Source organism: Peromyscus maniculatus, chromosome 16 (genome assembly GCF_049852395.1).
Source record: "Peromyscus maniculatus bairdii isolate BWxNUB_F1_BW_parent chromosome 16, HU_Pman_BW_mat_3.1, whole genome shotgun sequence".
Classification (NCBI taxonomy): Eukaryota; Metazoa; Chordata; class Mammalia; order Rodentia; family Cricetidae; genus Peromyscus; species Peromyscus maniculatus.
Genome location: NC_134867.1, coordinates 26,192,528 through 26,206,235, shown reverse-complemented (window position 1 = coordinate 26,206,235; position 13,708 = coordinate 26,192,528). Strand labels below are relative to the sequence as shown.

At 37.3% G+C, this 13,708-nt stretch overlaps 1 protein-coding gene across 1 annotated transcript; it reads left to right on the top strand.

Moving 5' to 3' along the window:
* Positions 1 to 8,751: 8,751 nt before the first annotated feature.
* Positions 8,752 to 9,137, top strand: LOC143268869 (large ribosomal subunit protein eL39). Its single transcript, XM_076552497.1, has one exon. The coding sequence runs from the start codon at positions 8,812 to 8,814 to the stop codon at positions 8,965 to 8,967; it is 156 nt and encodes a 51-aa protein (XP_076408612.1). The 5' UTR covers positions 8,752 to 8,811; the 3' UTR covers positions 8,968 to 9,137.
* Positions 9,138 to 13,708: the final 4,571 nt, after the last annotated feature.

Genomic DNA, 13,708 nt, shown 5'->3' with positions numbered 1-13,708 from the left:
ACAGATTTAAAAAATACCTAAGAACACACAGAATATTATTAGGCATTATATGATCATGAGATATCATTTAAATTAACACTAGAATGACAATATTCAAAGACTGTCAAATACTCAGAGAAACTGGGACCTTCATTCCTTGCTGATGGGATGTAAAATGGTACAATCCCTCTAGAGAATAGCTTGGCAGCTTTTAAAAGTTAAACATCTACTTGCCATGTGACTCAGCAATTCTAGTCTTGGCTAGTTATACAAAGAAATGAAGGCATGTAGTCAGGCAGAGGCAGGCACACTAGTGCTTTTCATTTACACATAAGCATCATTTGGTTAGAAATGAAGATGCTCATCTGTCAATGATTAGATAGGGAAGCACAACTTCACATGCACTCAATGGAGTAATAACCAAAAAAAAGAGTGACTGGTCCATCTAGTTCATTGACTGTGTGTTGAAAGACTATGTGAAAGACGCCATTTCCCAACTCTGGCTTGACTGTCCTAATAATTACACATACTGAATGCTTAAACCAACAAAAGTGTATTATTTTACAAGTGTCTAACATTGGGCTATGTCAAGGTATACAAATGACTTTGGGGGCTCTACATGGAAATCTGTTTTTCTAACCTTTGACACCGAAGAGCTTTATGTGATTCAAACAAAGTCATAAGGATTGAGGTATGTACATCTTTGAGGGGTTTTTTATTCTGCTTACCATGTCTCTTAGGTGAAATGTCTATAAGAAAGCAAAACATAAAAACAAAGCTAAATGGATAAAAATGGTGTCAGTGGTTATTTTGGGTGGGATGGGGCATATTTCATTGAAAGCAGACAGAGATTTGTGGTGTATAAAATTAGTCTGGGGTCATATTTGCAAAACTCTGAATTTTCCTAAAACTCCTTAAGTTGCACACTCACTGGATCAATTTTATGAGATAGAAAATGTTCTTTAAAATATTTTATATGAATAAAGCAAAATAAAATAATTCATTGAAGAAGTTGGTACTATTTAAATGAACATTGATTAATAAAAAGCTCTTATTTGAGATTTTAACTTCTGAATAATTTGTTTTCTCCTAATCAATTGAATGAGTATTTTGAGTTCATTAATAACAATTTGTAGTTACATATAATGTAATGTATATCCCTTAACTAAAGTGAGTAAGATTGTTGTGGATGGTAAAAGACTTCTCCATTCAAAGCAAGAGGAAAACAAAGACCTTTCTTTGAATCCCTCCAACACATGAATTATGACCAGACAGATAGACATGCCAGAATTGGTTCTTACAGCTTCATCCCATCATGTCCAAAACCGATGATTCATTATTAAGAATCATAACACAACCCATTTGTCAATTAATTTTTTCTCATAAAGATCAGTGAAACTTGTCTTGTTTTGTAGTTTCCTTTGCTGCTCATGAACCAGAACTCTGAAAATTCTGTCTTTTATAAATGTGTAAACTAATATACATAGACTTAGTCACTTAAAAGACTATGCAGTTGAGATATATTTGTTTTGGAAATACTCAGAGTTACTTTACCTTTTGCCCTTTTCTTATTAATGACTCATTAATTTATTCTGATGTGTCTCAAAGTTATGAATGAGTCAGCTTGGCTGAATTGTGGGAATGGTGGGTGGTACCACAGGAAGTCTGAAGCTGGCATGTTTAACTGTAGATGTTAATGTCTCGCAGTGGTTATTCCCATGATGACATTCCGCTTTTACTTGATGCCTTAAGGTCTCTGATAACTGGGGGTGTAATGTCTGCGGGCTGATTTAAAATGAAGAGATGCAAGGAGCAGGAGTTACGGGGCTCCAGAAACATCTGGTAAAGCTTGCCAAAGCAGTGAGGAGAGGAATGGCTCTGACGGGCATGCTCATACGACCAATCCCTGAAGTACGGGCATGTAAAAATCAGTGCCTGCTTCCCTAAGTGCTATGCATAAATAGGCGAAGAAAGTTTAACTACTTAGCATATTTCCTTCCTTTTATTATTTCTTCACTCCAATATTTCAAACGACTCTGTTTTATGATTGAAGACATTTCAAAATCTCTTAGCACTGATGGTCATGTGATTCAGAAACCCTAGATTTCTTTCCTGATATATTCACTTTCAGAAAGGATAAAAAAAATTATCATGAATGCAGGAGCCATTTTCTTAGGAAATGTAATTTTAGAGACTTTTATCAATGTCTAAATCTCACTAATTCTTTGTCAAATATGAGTTTGAGGTAAAAACAATTTGCTCCATTCTATCTGCAACCATAAATGATTAAAGATATACTCATTCCTAATTTACTTGGCATAATGCTCAGACCATGGATAAAGACTCAGATCATTCATTTGACCAGGCTTTGTTGGACTCCTTCTTCTTATGTGTTTTTTTAAAAAAACTTCAAAGTCCTTACAAAAGCAACTTTTATGTCTTAAAAAAAAAATCTCAGATTTAATTACAGGTCAGAGCAGTTTCTGTTACCAAAATGACTTTGGAGTTCCATGTAATTAGAATCAGATAAAATGTATGTTCTGCATCCAACTTCAAGGGTGCCATTAAGATAAAACCTGACAATAGCAGGACTTTCCTTTGACCTGTTTCTCAGAGATCTTGCCCTCTATGGCCCAGCATATGAAGCCATCCCACAAAGCAGCTTTGGCCTGCAGAAAAAGCGAGCTCCTATGGAGGAACAAAGCTGGAAGTGGCTGGGATCGAAACACTTTTCATTCTCTGGTTTCTTCTTTGATAGAGATTATGACTCTACGGTGGGATTTACCGGTTGGGGACCAGTGTATTCTGCTGCTGGTTATTATCAAAATAACCAGTTATTTTAAAAACTGAAGTTTCATTTATATAGAATATTACGTCTTGAGAACCAGTATAAGATGGGACAGAAAGAAATCTGATGAAGATCAAGAAATCTTGGCTCAGAGAAAAAAACATTGTCTTTATCATTAATGAGTAGAACTGATGACATGAACCCCAATAACCCTATTCCAGAACTCAAGAAGTTAATATTTATCAGTAAGTGGACTGAAAAGTCACTTCCGAATTTTAGAGGCCTGATCTCACACCAGGTCCGGCATGAAATCACAGGTTTGTTATAGAGAATTAAAACGGGAGGCAAAGAGAACCATGCAAAAATGTCTTCCAGGTAAGATTTATCAATGGTGAATAATTCTTGACTTTTCCACATCTAAGCTTTCAGTCAGTTAGGAAGCCTGAGGGTGTGCAACTTAGAAGCTGGCACTTAATTAAAAAGAAAAAATTAATTCTAAAAATAGGACATAGGGCTGGTGCTCACTTTCCCAATCTTCCTCCACTCCCAGTAAAGCTGCATTAAGCATTTTTTTTTTCCCAATCAGAAGCAACCAGTTTGTGGCTATTTCAGCTGGGGTAAATGTCACTGAGTGGCATTTGATGGGGAAAATTCCGAAGGAAAAACTAAAGGTCCCCGCTGACATGTTTCTCTGCTAGTACTCAGTATTTTTTTCACCTTGTTTCAATTCTCTTGGTTTAAAAGTCACGAGTCTCAAAGACAGAACTCTACGGAGAAAGATGGAATGGTGGTCACTGGATGAACTAGAAGAATCACTTTCAGCCAGTGGCTCCAAAGTGAGAATTCTTGTTCTTGGGATGTCCTGACTTTCATGACTGATCCTGTGCCTGGTACAGTATTTGGGTGTGGTGGGGTTTAGTGGATGGATAAAGAAACCTATCTCAAGCAGGCTTTATTTGGGTCAGTTTTGTCCTTGTTTCCTGGAGGAAAAATTCCTAGTTTAAGTGATAAACAAAGGTTATGGACAGAGTTTATTGAACCAGGGTCTACGTCTTTCCCTCCAGGCTATCTGGCACCTTGAGAAAATTCTGCCTTCAGTGCCTTCTCTGGCCATGTTTTCTTCCAATTTTTGTTTTCTGTACCACAAATACTGTTGAGGGGCAAAGCATCAAGAATGATGAGATTTCTGATCAGAATGTGTTTTATCTGACCCCCATTGTGGGTTAATAAACAGAACTCCAAAGCCCATGGAATTTTAACATTTGGGGTTACTGTGGCTAATTATTTTGTGATTTCTGTCTCCTGTCATTTATAATTGTTTATCTATTGGCACAAATAAATATTCAATAGATATTTATTGAATTAGTGACTTTAGGTGTGTCCTGAAAGCTGTTTTTGGAAAGTTGGTTTTTTTTTTTTAAATAAAATTAATTTTCACAAAATCTGATCCCTGTGGAGTTCATTCAAACGTATCCGTGTTTTCAAACTGACAGTTGTGACTCATGTCCCTTCAGATGTGGTTCTGTGAGTTTATCTGTAGAGGAAAGCGTTTCTTATATAACATGAAATAAGAATCAGAAAGAGGTGGAGTTTCCTCACTGAAATCAGCTGCCCGTATGCTGTATCCATGAGAAGCGTTCCTGTTCACTGAAGTGGCGAGGGCCAAGACACTCACAAATAGAGCTGCGCTAAAGATCAAAGAAACATCGAGGAATCTATGCGACACGGCTCTGTTCTCATTTCCTGTAGGTTGTGAGCTTCTGAATCATGGCAATTACCAGAGTCTTTGATTGGAGACAATTTGTTTCCTTCCTGACACTGAAAATGCTGAAAAACCAGCCTCTTTTCTGCCATGGGGACTTTATAGCTTTTTTGTAACTAGTCTAGTTAGTGTTACAGCAGAAAAAATCACAATGCTTTGTTTCACGGATTCTGTTTTTAAGTTTCTTACTAGAGTTTTCATTTTAAACACCTGGCTAGGTTTGCTTTCTATAAGGAAGCAAATGGATTGGACCACTCTAATTCTCTACCAACTCTTAACTAGTTATAGTTAGCAATTACTCTTTAGTAGGAATTCATACCCAATTCAGTCTACTTTCATGGAAATTTTATCTTATAATTCTATAACCTAAGTGAGTTATAACATTAAAATTGGATGCAAATTTGAAAAGGTTAAAAGGAGAAAAATCATGGATAATGAAAACATGATTTTTATGTTTAGATATAGTGACTATAATCTTTTCAAACATAAAATTTCTAGGAATGACAGGGAATTAGGAAGAAATTTTTAGCAATTAATAAAAATCATGATTATTAAATATCCAACTTCAGCCAAAATTCTAAGTAAGTAAAAGATAGTAACTAGCATTATTCTTATCACAGAGAGGAGTAACTCAAAGAGAAGAAATACTCATCAAATAGGGTTTGAATAAAGACCTAAGCTCAAAACCATAGACTCTTAAACTGGAAACAATTCTAAAAACTATCTAGTCTAGCTCCTAATTTTTTAATATAATTTCTTTATTGATTCTTTGTGAATTTCACAACATGCACCCCAATTCCACTCAACTCCCATTCCCCCATGTATGTCCCTCACGCTTGCATCACCCCCACCAAAAGAAAATTTAAAAAAAATTAAAACCAAACCAAAATAAAACAAAATCCTCTTTTCTTTTCCGTCTTTCCCACCTCTCCAAGTTGAGAAAATTCTATTTCAGAGGAATAAACTGTCGCAGGATAAATTGCCGGTTGGTGGCTTGGTTGAGGCAATTGTCCAGGCTTTCTTCTTTTAACTCACTAACATTTACTTTTCTAGATAGATGGACTAAAAGGAGAGTGATGAGGATTGAACTCCCCTTATAATAGCTGATTTCAATTATTTTTAGGCTAAGCCTTGATGTTTAGAAGTGTATCTGAACATGATCTGACCACTGTTATACAGCTTTATAGTCATATTCAATTGCCTATTTCTTACTCAAAATGTATTATTTTTTTTTGAGCAAACATAATTAGGAAAAATAAAAGAACACAAATTCTATCATAATTTTTAGTTTTCACTTGTTACTTATACATGCCCACATATTTCCTGAATTTGTAATGATGAAGTAATATATTCTATTTTTAATTAGTATTATACCAAGACATTGTCATGTTATTACCTAATGCTCATAATTATTTCTTTAGCAAGCACACAATATTTCATTGACTTACTTTGATATTTATCCAACCATTTCTTTCTTATTGAGCAATTAGTCCATTTCTAACATTACTATAAATAATACTACTGAGGAGTTTTTATGTGCATTGCTTTCTTATGCTGTTTTTCATCAAATTACTTTTCTGTGAATACATGTGTTGCTCAATTTTAGCTAGAGATGAATATTTAGAGGTTAACGTGGCTCATAGAGCGTCTTGCTAAATTGCATTCCTGTGAGGTTATATTCTAATAACTAAAAAACAAAGCCATATGGGATGCTGTGGCTAAAGAGCACAGCCCCACATTTACCTGAAATAGCTGAAAGTAACCGAGAAGACATGGGGAAAAGCCTGCCTTTGTGTAGAAGGGTAGCTTCAGAAGCCTGCAAGAATTATTTATAAGGAATTCATTCCTTCAAAGACATCAATAGTCTTTCTTAAAACTTCTTAAAGGACTATTTATCAGAACTTTTTAAAGGAGTTAAGCTAACAAAGATAAGACATTTTTAGACTCAAGAAAGGTTAAAGCATTTGGAAACTAAAACACACGCAGGACCTACTTCATAGTGTTAATTTTCACTATTCATCATAAATACTTGAATACACGGTTGATCTTCAGATAAACCTTAAAAAGGAAGAGGCTGGGAACATGGGACCATTGAGTAACAAAAAAAAAAAAATAGAAAGACATGAATCTGAATCCCTTGTTCATCATGAACACATCTTTCCTACAAAATGCATAGTCATGAAAAGGCGGTGTTTTCCACAAGTTTCTTGGGATGCATGCTCAGGATTCACTGGGCCATACTGTTTGACTTGCTAACTCAAGCACACCAGTGCTGTTCTGGTGTGGATAACTTTTCATTTATTGCCCCTTTCATTTATTGCCCCTTTCATTTATTGCCAAGCTGCTTTGCCCTGGCTACTTTCTTTTGTACTTTTGATTTGTGATCTCCTTAAGGTCTCCAATGACCTTAATAACAACTCTAAACAGTATGATTGATTTCTCTCACTTGCATTCACATTGTTCAAGTCTCAGAATGTTTTAAGTATTTTGCATAAAATCACAATTTCTGAATTGTGCAGTGGTAGAGCAAGGTCTACCCCTCTCTGAATGACTTCTATATGAAGTCCCTTTAGGTACAGCACTATCTCAGTAAAAGACATTTCTACCACAATAATGACAATAGCTTTTCTCTGGTATCTAAGTCACACTTTGATATTTTTATGATACAATTTGAAATATCTTTAGTCCTCCTCAGAATATCAAGTCACACTGAACTTTTACTCTACTGTTAGATATGTATCCAAGAAAGTACAAATGGAAAGCACAATAGTGACCCAAAATGAACCCAGTGGTGTTTTATGAAATGCTATAATATTTTGTCCTCAGTTTTCATGGCTAACATGTACTAAAGTCACAAAAGATATTCCAAATCAGCACTTGTGTTGCCAGTGGATTCTCAACAATACTAATTCAGATTTAACAGCCACCCTGATTCATCTCTTCAGGCTCAGATTTCACAAAAACAAAAGATGAAGTCTCATGCCTTTGGCTGAAATGTCTCTAAACATAAAAGGTACCCAAACCCTATAATGTGGATGTGAAACCTTGGAGAAGAAAATAATGTAGCAGGAACACATGTCAAAAGCAAAGCAACCACAGATTTAATCATCATTTTTTTCTTCAAGTACTCAAAATAATTTTGCAACAAATCATTTAAAATTATTCTCAAGAATGCATGTTGAGTCAGTTGGGGTGATCTTGGTACAGAGTCGAAACATAACTTTTTCTTTCATTGCTCAAAAAAATTCACCAAAGAAAAGATTGGATGAGTTCTGGAGTTCTCTAAAATTTAAATATTTCTACTACAAATTTAATCTCAAAAAGAAAATTCTTGAAGTATAGAATTTATGTAACTAATGTGTGTTTACGATTTTATGAATCTCATGGGGGGTGTTGCTAATGAGGACCCACTTCTTCTTGAAGGACTGTGGACAGTTAATGGATGCTGCTGGAGAGGCTGTCATTTGTATCAGTGGTGTGGTTACTAAAAAGTTACCCGTGCTCCAGTAAATTATCCTCTAGCCATGTTCAAGCACATGATTCTAATTAAATTCAGTGAGTCACACACACATACAAAGACATGAGGGACTAGAGAGATGGCTCAGAGGTTAAAGGCTCTTGCAGAGGACCCAAATTTAGTTCCAATCAACCACACCTGGCCTCTCACAACTGTCTGTAATGCATGCTCCAGGGGAATCTGACTCCCTCTTTTGGCCTCTGCAGGTACTGCATTCATTTGCACAAATCCCATACAGATACACACGTATGCATAATTAAATATAAAATAAAATCTTTTTAAAAAATGAAAGTAGGAAGATATCGTAGGAAGAAGGGTTTCAACAAAAGAGAGAGAGAGGGATAAGAGAGGGAAATGGGAGTGAAAACGATCAAAAGCAGTCACACACACATATAATTGCCAAAGAATAAACATAATTTTTTAAAAAAATCCATCCTAAATATTCATAAGAAAACTACTTTAAATCTGTAACAAGAAGCAAGATCCCGGCTGCAAATATATCTTGAGTTTTTAAGTGCAAAGAGAGAACATTTACTGCATACCCAGCGCACCATTACATAACTCACTGATATTCTACACACATACAGAGTTACAGAGACAGTTCTGCAATGATTTATGTCCTATGAAGGGTAAAGAACATGATTCCATGTAGTTGTGCACAGCCCTCAGAGTCTCTTATAAATGGTCTACCTCTTAAAATATAAAACAAATTCTCTTCTCCTTTCCTCCTCCGTCGTGCGGTGGGCTCCTGCCTTGGCTCTCACCATGTCTTCTCACAAGACTTTCAGAATCAAGCGATTCCTGGCCAAGAAACAAAAGCAAAATCGTCCTATTCCTCAGTGGATTCGGATGAAAACTGGTAACAAAATAAGGTACAACTCCAAGAGAAGACACTGGAGGAGAACAAAGCTGGGTCTGTAAGGAGTCACGCAGTGGCAAGACAGTTTATACTGAATTGTGGGTCATCAAGCAATCCTACCACGTCAATGGAGTTCAACATTTTAACCTGAAGACTGGGTCGTGTTTTAAGTTGGGGGAGTAGTTTGTCCAGTAATAAAATGTAGAACCTTCAAAAAAAAATATAAAACAAATTATTTGTCAAAAAATATTTCACCCTGTAGCCTCTCCCTGTCGAAAACCCACTGCTTGTAATTAAGCTAAACTGTGGTTGTTACAATTGAACTAAATATATATATTCACTTCTCTTTTCCTAGCCATGAGACTGTTAATAAAATTTTTCACAGGTAGTCTAGGTGGGAATTTCTTCTTTATATTTGTTTCTGTCTCACACAAATGATGACCACTAGCAAGTCTTTGGTAGGTCATTCTAAGTCCCTGTTCTAATGTACACTCACTTGCCTCTCAGAGTGCTTTGTACCTCAAAGTTATTCTCATGCCCAATATCCTTGAGACTGTGCCTTGCATCATAATCATTGAAAAAGTGGATGGAACGGAGAGATGAAAGAAGACGTGGCCTTAATTGGCCCTTCTTTTACTGTGTGCTCACTTCCTTTCCATAAACAATCTCACTATTCCTCAGGTTTATGTGGTTGTTGTTTTGTACCGTGATTCCCTTGGAGGCAAGAGCTCAAGTTCCAAGAAATGTGGTAAAGCAGATCATGGGAGCAGCAGTGACAGATAGAAATGATGGAAATAATGAGGCAGCATGGCTCGAAAGGCCATTAATGGTTCATTACTTAACAAGGGAAGCATGCTGTTGTCCTGTGGTGCTGCGGTCTTGGGCTTGAAACTCATGTGTTACACACACACACACACACACACACACACACACACACACACACACACACACACACACGTGGGAACAGGAAGCAGTTACCTCTATGTCTTACCCAAGAGGTAGAGGCTCCATAAAGCAGTCATGTCCTGTTCCTGCCACAGTGGGTCACAGCCCACAAGCTCACTGCTAAGAGTGGCTCCACTGGTAATTCCTGGGCAAGGTGCCTCCTTGGGCCCTTCCTAGGCTGCATACCTATCTTATTGCTAAACTGTGTCTGGTTGGAAAGCCCACGCACATGCTCTTGTATGGTCAAAAAGAGACACCTCCTCGGTACAGAACTCACTCAAGGGCCGGCATGGGCACATGGCAGGCTGCTGGCCAAAATGTGCCCACTAAGCCCCTAACAAATGAATCATGGCCTGGGTGATGGGAGAGACAGATGTTTACTGTGGAACAGAAACAGAAAAGTCTGGGCTTTTTGCCATTTAAGAAAAAAAAAAAAGCGCATGAACTTTCTTGTCCTGAACAGAGCTCTGAGAAGGTATATTGTACTCAACTCTTAGGAGGGACACATTGGCAAAAGAGACATGATATATATGTATATGTGCGTCTCTGTGTATGTACACATACACACACACATCACATACATACATGTGTATATTGTGTTATGATGACAGAATGGTTTACCCTAATGAAAACCTGGGATTTCTAATGTAATTTGTGCTATGCTCTCACATTCCTTTATTAAGCCTAGAAAGCAACCTGTCTGATTTTCTCATTGAACACGACACCACATGAGCTGGGCCCTTACTCTGTTCACTATCAGTTCTAACTCTGCTCCCAGCTAGCTATGTGACTTCTAGCAAGTTACCTAACATCTTCTCTGGTCATTGCAACTAGGAAATATTTATATGAATTAAGGACTTAGGACAGCACCCGCAGTATGATAATTTTACTTTAATTACTAATTAATTTTACTTTAATTACTAATAAATGTTACTGGAAGTGTATTTATTTGCTGATACTATTTCCAAAATTTGTATGAAAATAAAATTCTATCCATAATATTATAGCCAAGAATCCCAAACAAAACAATAGTATCATGGCCTGCTTAGACAAGTTAGTTTACTCCTGTAAAGAATGCTATATAAGTAATAATATTTCAAATATTATCTGCCAATCACCTGTCCTTGACTTGATAATGCACGTGCTGTGCATTAACTGTTCTTTTTTTTTTCCACCATAGCTGTGAATAAAACAACAAAAGCTCTAAGACCATAGAAACTTAGTACAGAAATGAAATGCATTCCAGATGAGAATTAGGGGAAAATTTGTCCACTAGCTTATTACCAACATTCTACGGCATATCAGCTAAACTCATTTTCAGAGAACTAGACTAGGGAGTTGGATATGCATAGTTTTCTTATGGGCCAACATGGTGCTTTTCCTTCACAGACAGTTTGCTGCTATGTGGTTATCTGGCAAACGCACACACTATGTGATGATCCAGTGTTCAGCATACAGACCTCAGAGGCTCTTTCTGGCAACTTCTTTCAAGTGTTCAGGGGGAAGCTGAGACTGTCATTCTATTTTCAATGCTGGAAATTTACTAGAAGTTTCCCAGTGTATATTGCAGTATAAGTGACTTTATTATTTGAGAAAGTGTCATGTTGGCCAATGGAAAATTGACAGCTCATATAAACTAGGCAGTTGGGACTCATCATACTCTGAAAAGATAACTGAGAAAAAAAATGATTTAAAAATTGAAGTCATAAGACGGGCGGTGGTGGCGCACGCCTTTAATCCCAGCACTCGGGAGGCAGAGGCAGGCGGATCTTTGTGAATTCGAGGCCAGCCTGGTCTACAGAGCGAGATCCAGGAAAGGCGTAAAGCTACACAGAGAAACCCTGTCTCGGAAAAAAAAAAAAAATGAAGTCATTTGAACTAGCTAAAATCCTGATGCTTATTGTATGAGACTCTTAATTTGATGTATAGTTTTCCAATTTCAAGGCTGAGTAATGAAGGGAAGAAAAGACGGAAAATTTTAGGAACTTACTTCACAAGATGCATATTTTTGGATGCTCTAAAAATACTAGCATATGAAATTTCCTTGTACGGTCCTTTTCTTTAGAACATCCCCTTGTATGTTAAACCCCAAACTTCGTTATAGTGTAGACTGGAGAAGAGAGGTGTGAGAAACAAAGTTGGGGAGTTAACTATATCTAAACACCCTTTGAACCAGAGAAAGAAGTAGAGGAGGAGTGGGCGAGAGCTGTGGTGTTATATGTGGAAAGCGCAATGATGTATATATGTAAAAATGTCATGAAAAGCATTATTTTGCATGCAGATAAATAAATAAATAAATAAATAAATAAATAAAATTTCTTAATGATTTCTTCGAATATTATAATACCTACTTGAAATTTTAAGGAACTTAGCATTTGTTTATAACCATAATCATTTTTTTTTTTAAGAGAACAGTCACCAAGACTGCAGAATAGGAAATACTGATTCCCTGTTCTTCAATGGGGGCACCAGTTCTACATTACTCTACTGAATTTCCTTTGTGATGAGGTTAAGAGGGTCCTACCTCTCAGGTGAAGCAAAAGTACCTGCCTCAAAGGCACCAGACAAAATTGTGATGCTCATGCGGCAGCGCTCTTCTTCCGACAAATACCGCATTTGAGAGGGGACTCAACACAGGCTTTTAAGTTCATCCTTAAATGGATAGATTGGTTTTTGACTAGTTTCTGTCTTGCATGAATATAAACAAGCAGGCAAAGGTGTGAGGTTGAAGACCACTGGAAGCAAGTTTAAAGATTCAAGCTCTCCCTAGCTCCTATTCCTCCCCTCAGTTGCTCCCCTCAGCTCAGCAATGGAGCAATTATGAAGACCAAACAGCAACAGCAAATGTCTGAACTCTCACTTCTCCTTGGGAAAATGATGAATCAGAGCAGGTAAACAGCAGTCGGTGCTTCCAAGGGACTACTCAAGGGGCAGGTTTTTGTCCTACCTGCCTTGGAGCAATTAACAGAACCTGGTATACTCTAGATGTTAGATAACTGTTGAGAACAAAAGGAGCCAGATATTTATTGTTCCTCCAGAGAACCAACCAGCTGACAGAGAGAGGCCAATTCAGCTTAGATGTTGCTTTTCTAAAAGGAGAAGGGGGCAGGCTCCCAAGTGGCTAACAGCACTGCCTGCTCTTCCAAAGGATCCAGGTTCAATTCTCAGTATCCACGTGGTAGTTCACAACTATTTGTAACTCTAGTTCCAGGAGATTTGACATCTTCTTCTGGCCTCTTGACAGCACCAGGCATGTATATAGTGCACAGACATGCATGCTTGCAGAACATTTATACGTATAAGATAATAAAATAATGTTAACATTCTTAACACAATAAAAGAGCGAGGAAAAAAATATAGCCTATATCCAATTTTCCACTTTCTTGGGGTGCTTCCTCAATAATTGTTTTCTGTCTCACCTGGCTTGAAGCATTGATGGGACTTGGAATTGTAAATGTATAGGAGCTACTGAACCCAAAGGACTTGCCGTACAGTTCAAAAAAGACAATTCAGCTCAGCAACTTTCCTTTTGAGGCAGAGTGGAAAAATAAAGCTTTTGTCTAAAGGTTTAGTGTGGGGTGAAGGGGACAGGTATTTGTTCTTTGTTGTCACATAGGTCAAATTACGGATAGGACCTAGAGTAGTCTAGGTAAGCAGGGGTTTCTGAGAACAAGAAAGAACAGTGAAGCTTTCCGATTCCGTGGACAAACTGTGCTCAAACAGAACAAAATCAGCTTGATGTCTTTTCTCTGGGATACAGAGCTGAGCGTGACGAACGGAGCATGGTGATAATATTCTAGCTTCTAGAGGGCATATCTGAGGGAGAGGCTTATGTATCCCCATTCATACCATGATGAC

Bases quoted from the DNA above. Each gene is read 5' to 3' on its own strand.
- LOC143268869 (XM_076552497.1), top strand. From the start codon at position 8,812: ATGTCTTCTCACAAGACTTTCAGAATCAAGCGATTCCTGGCCAAGAAA.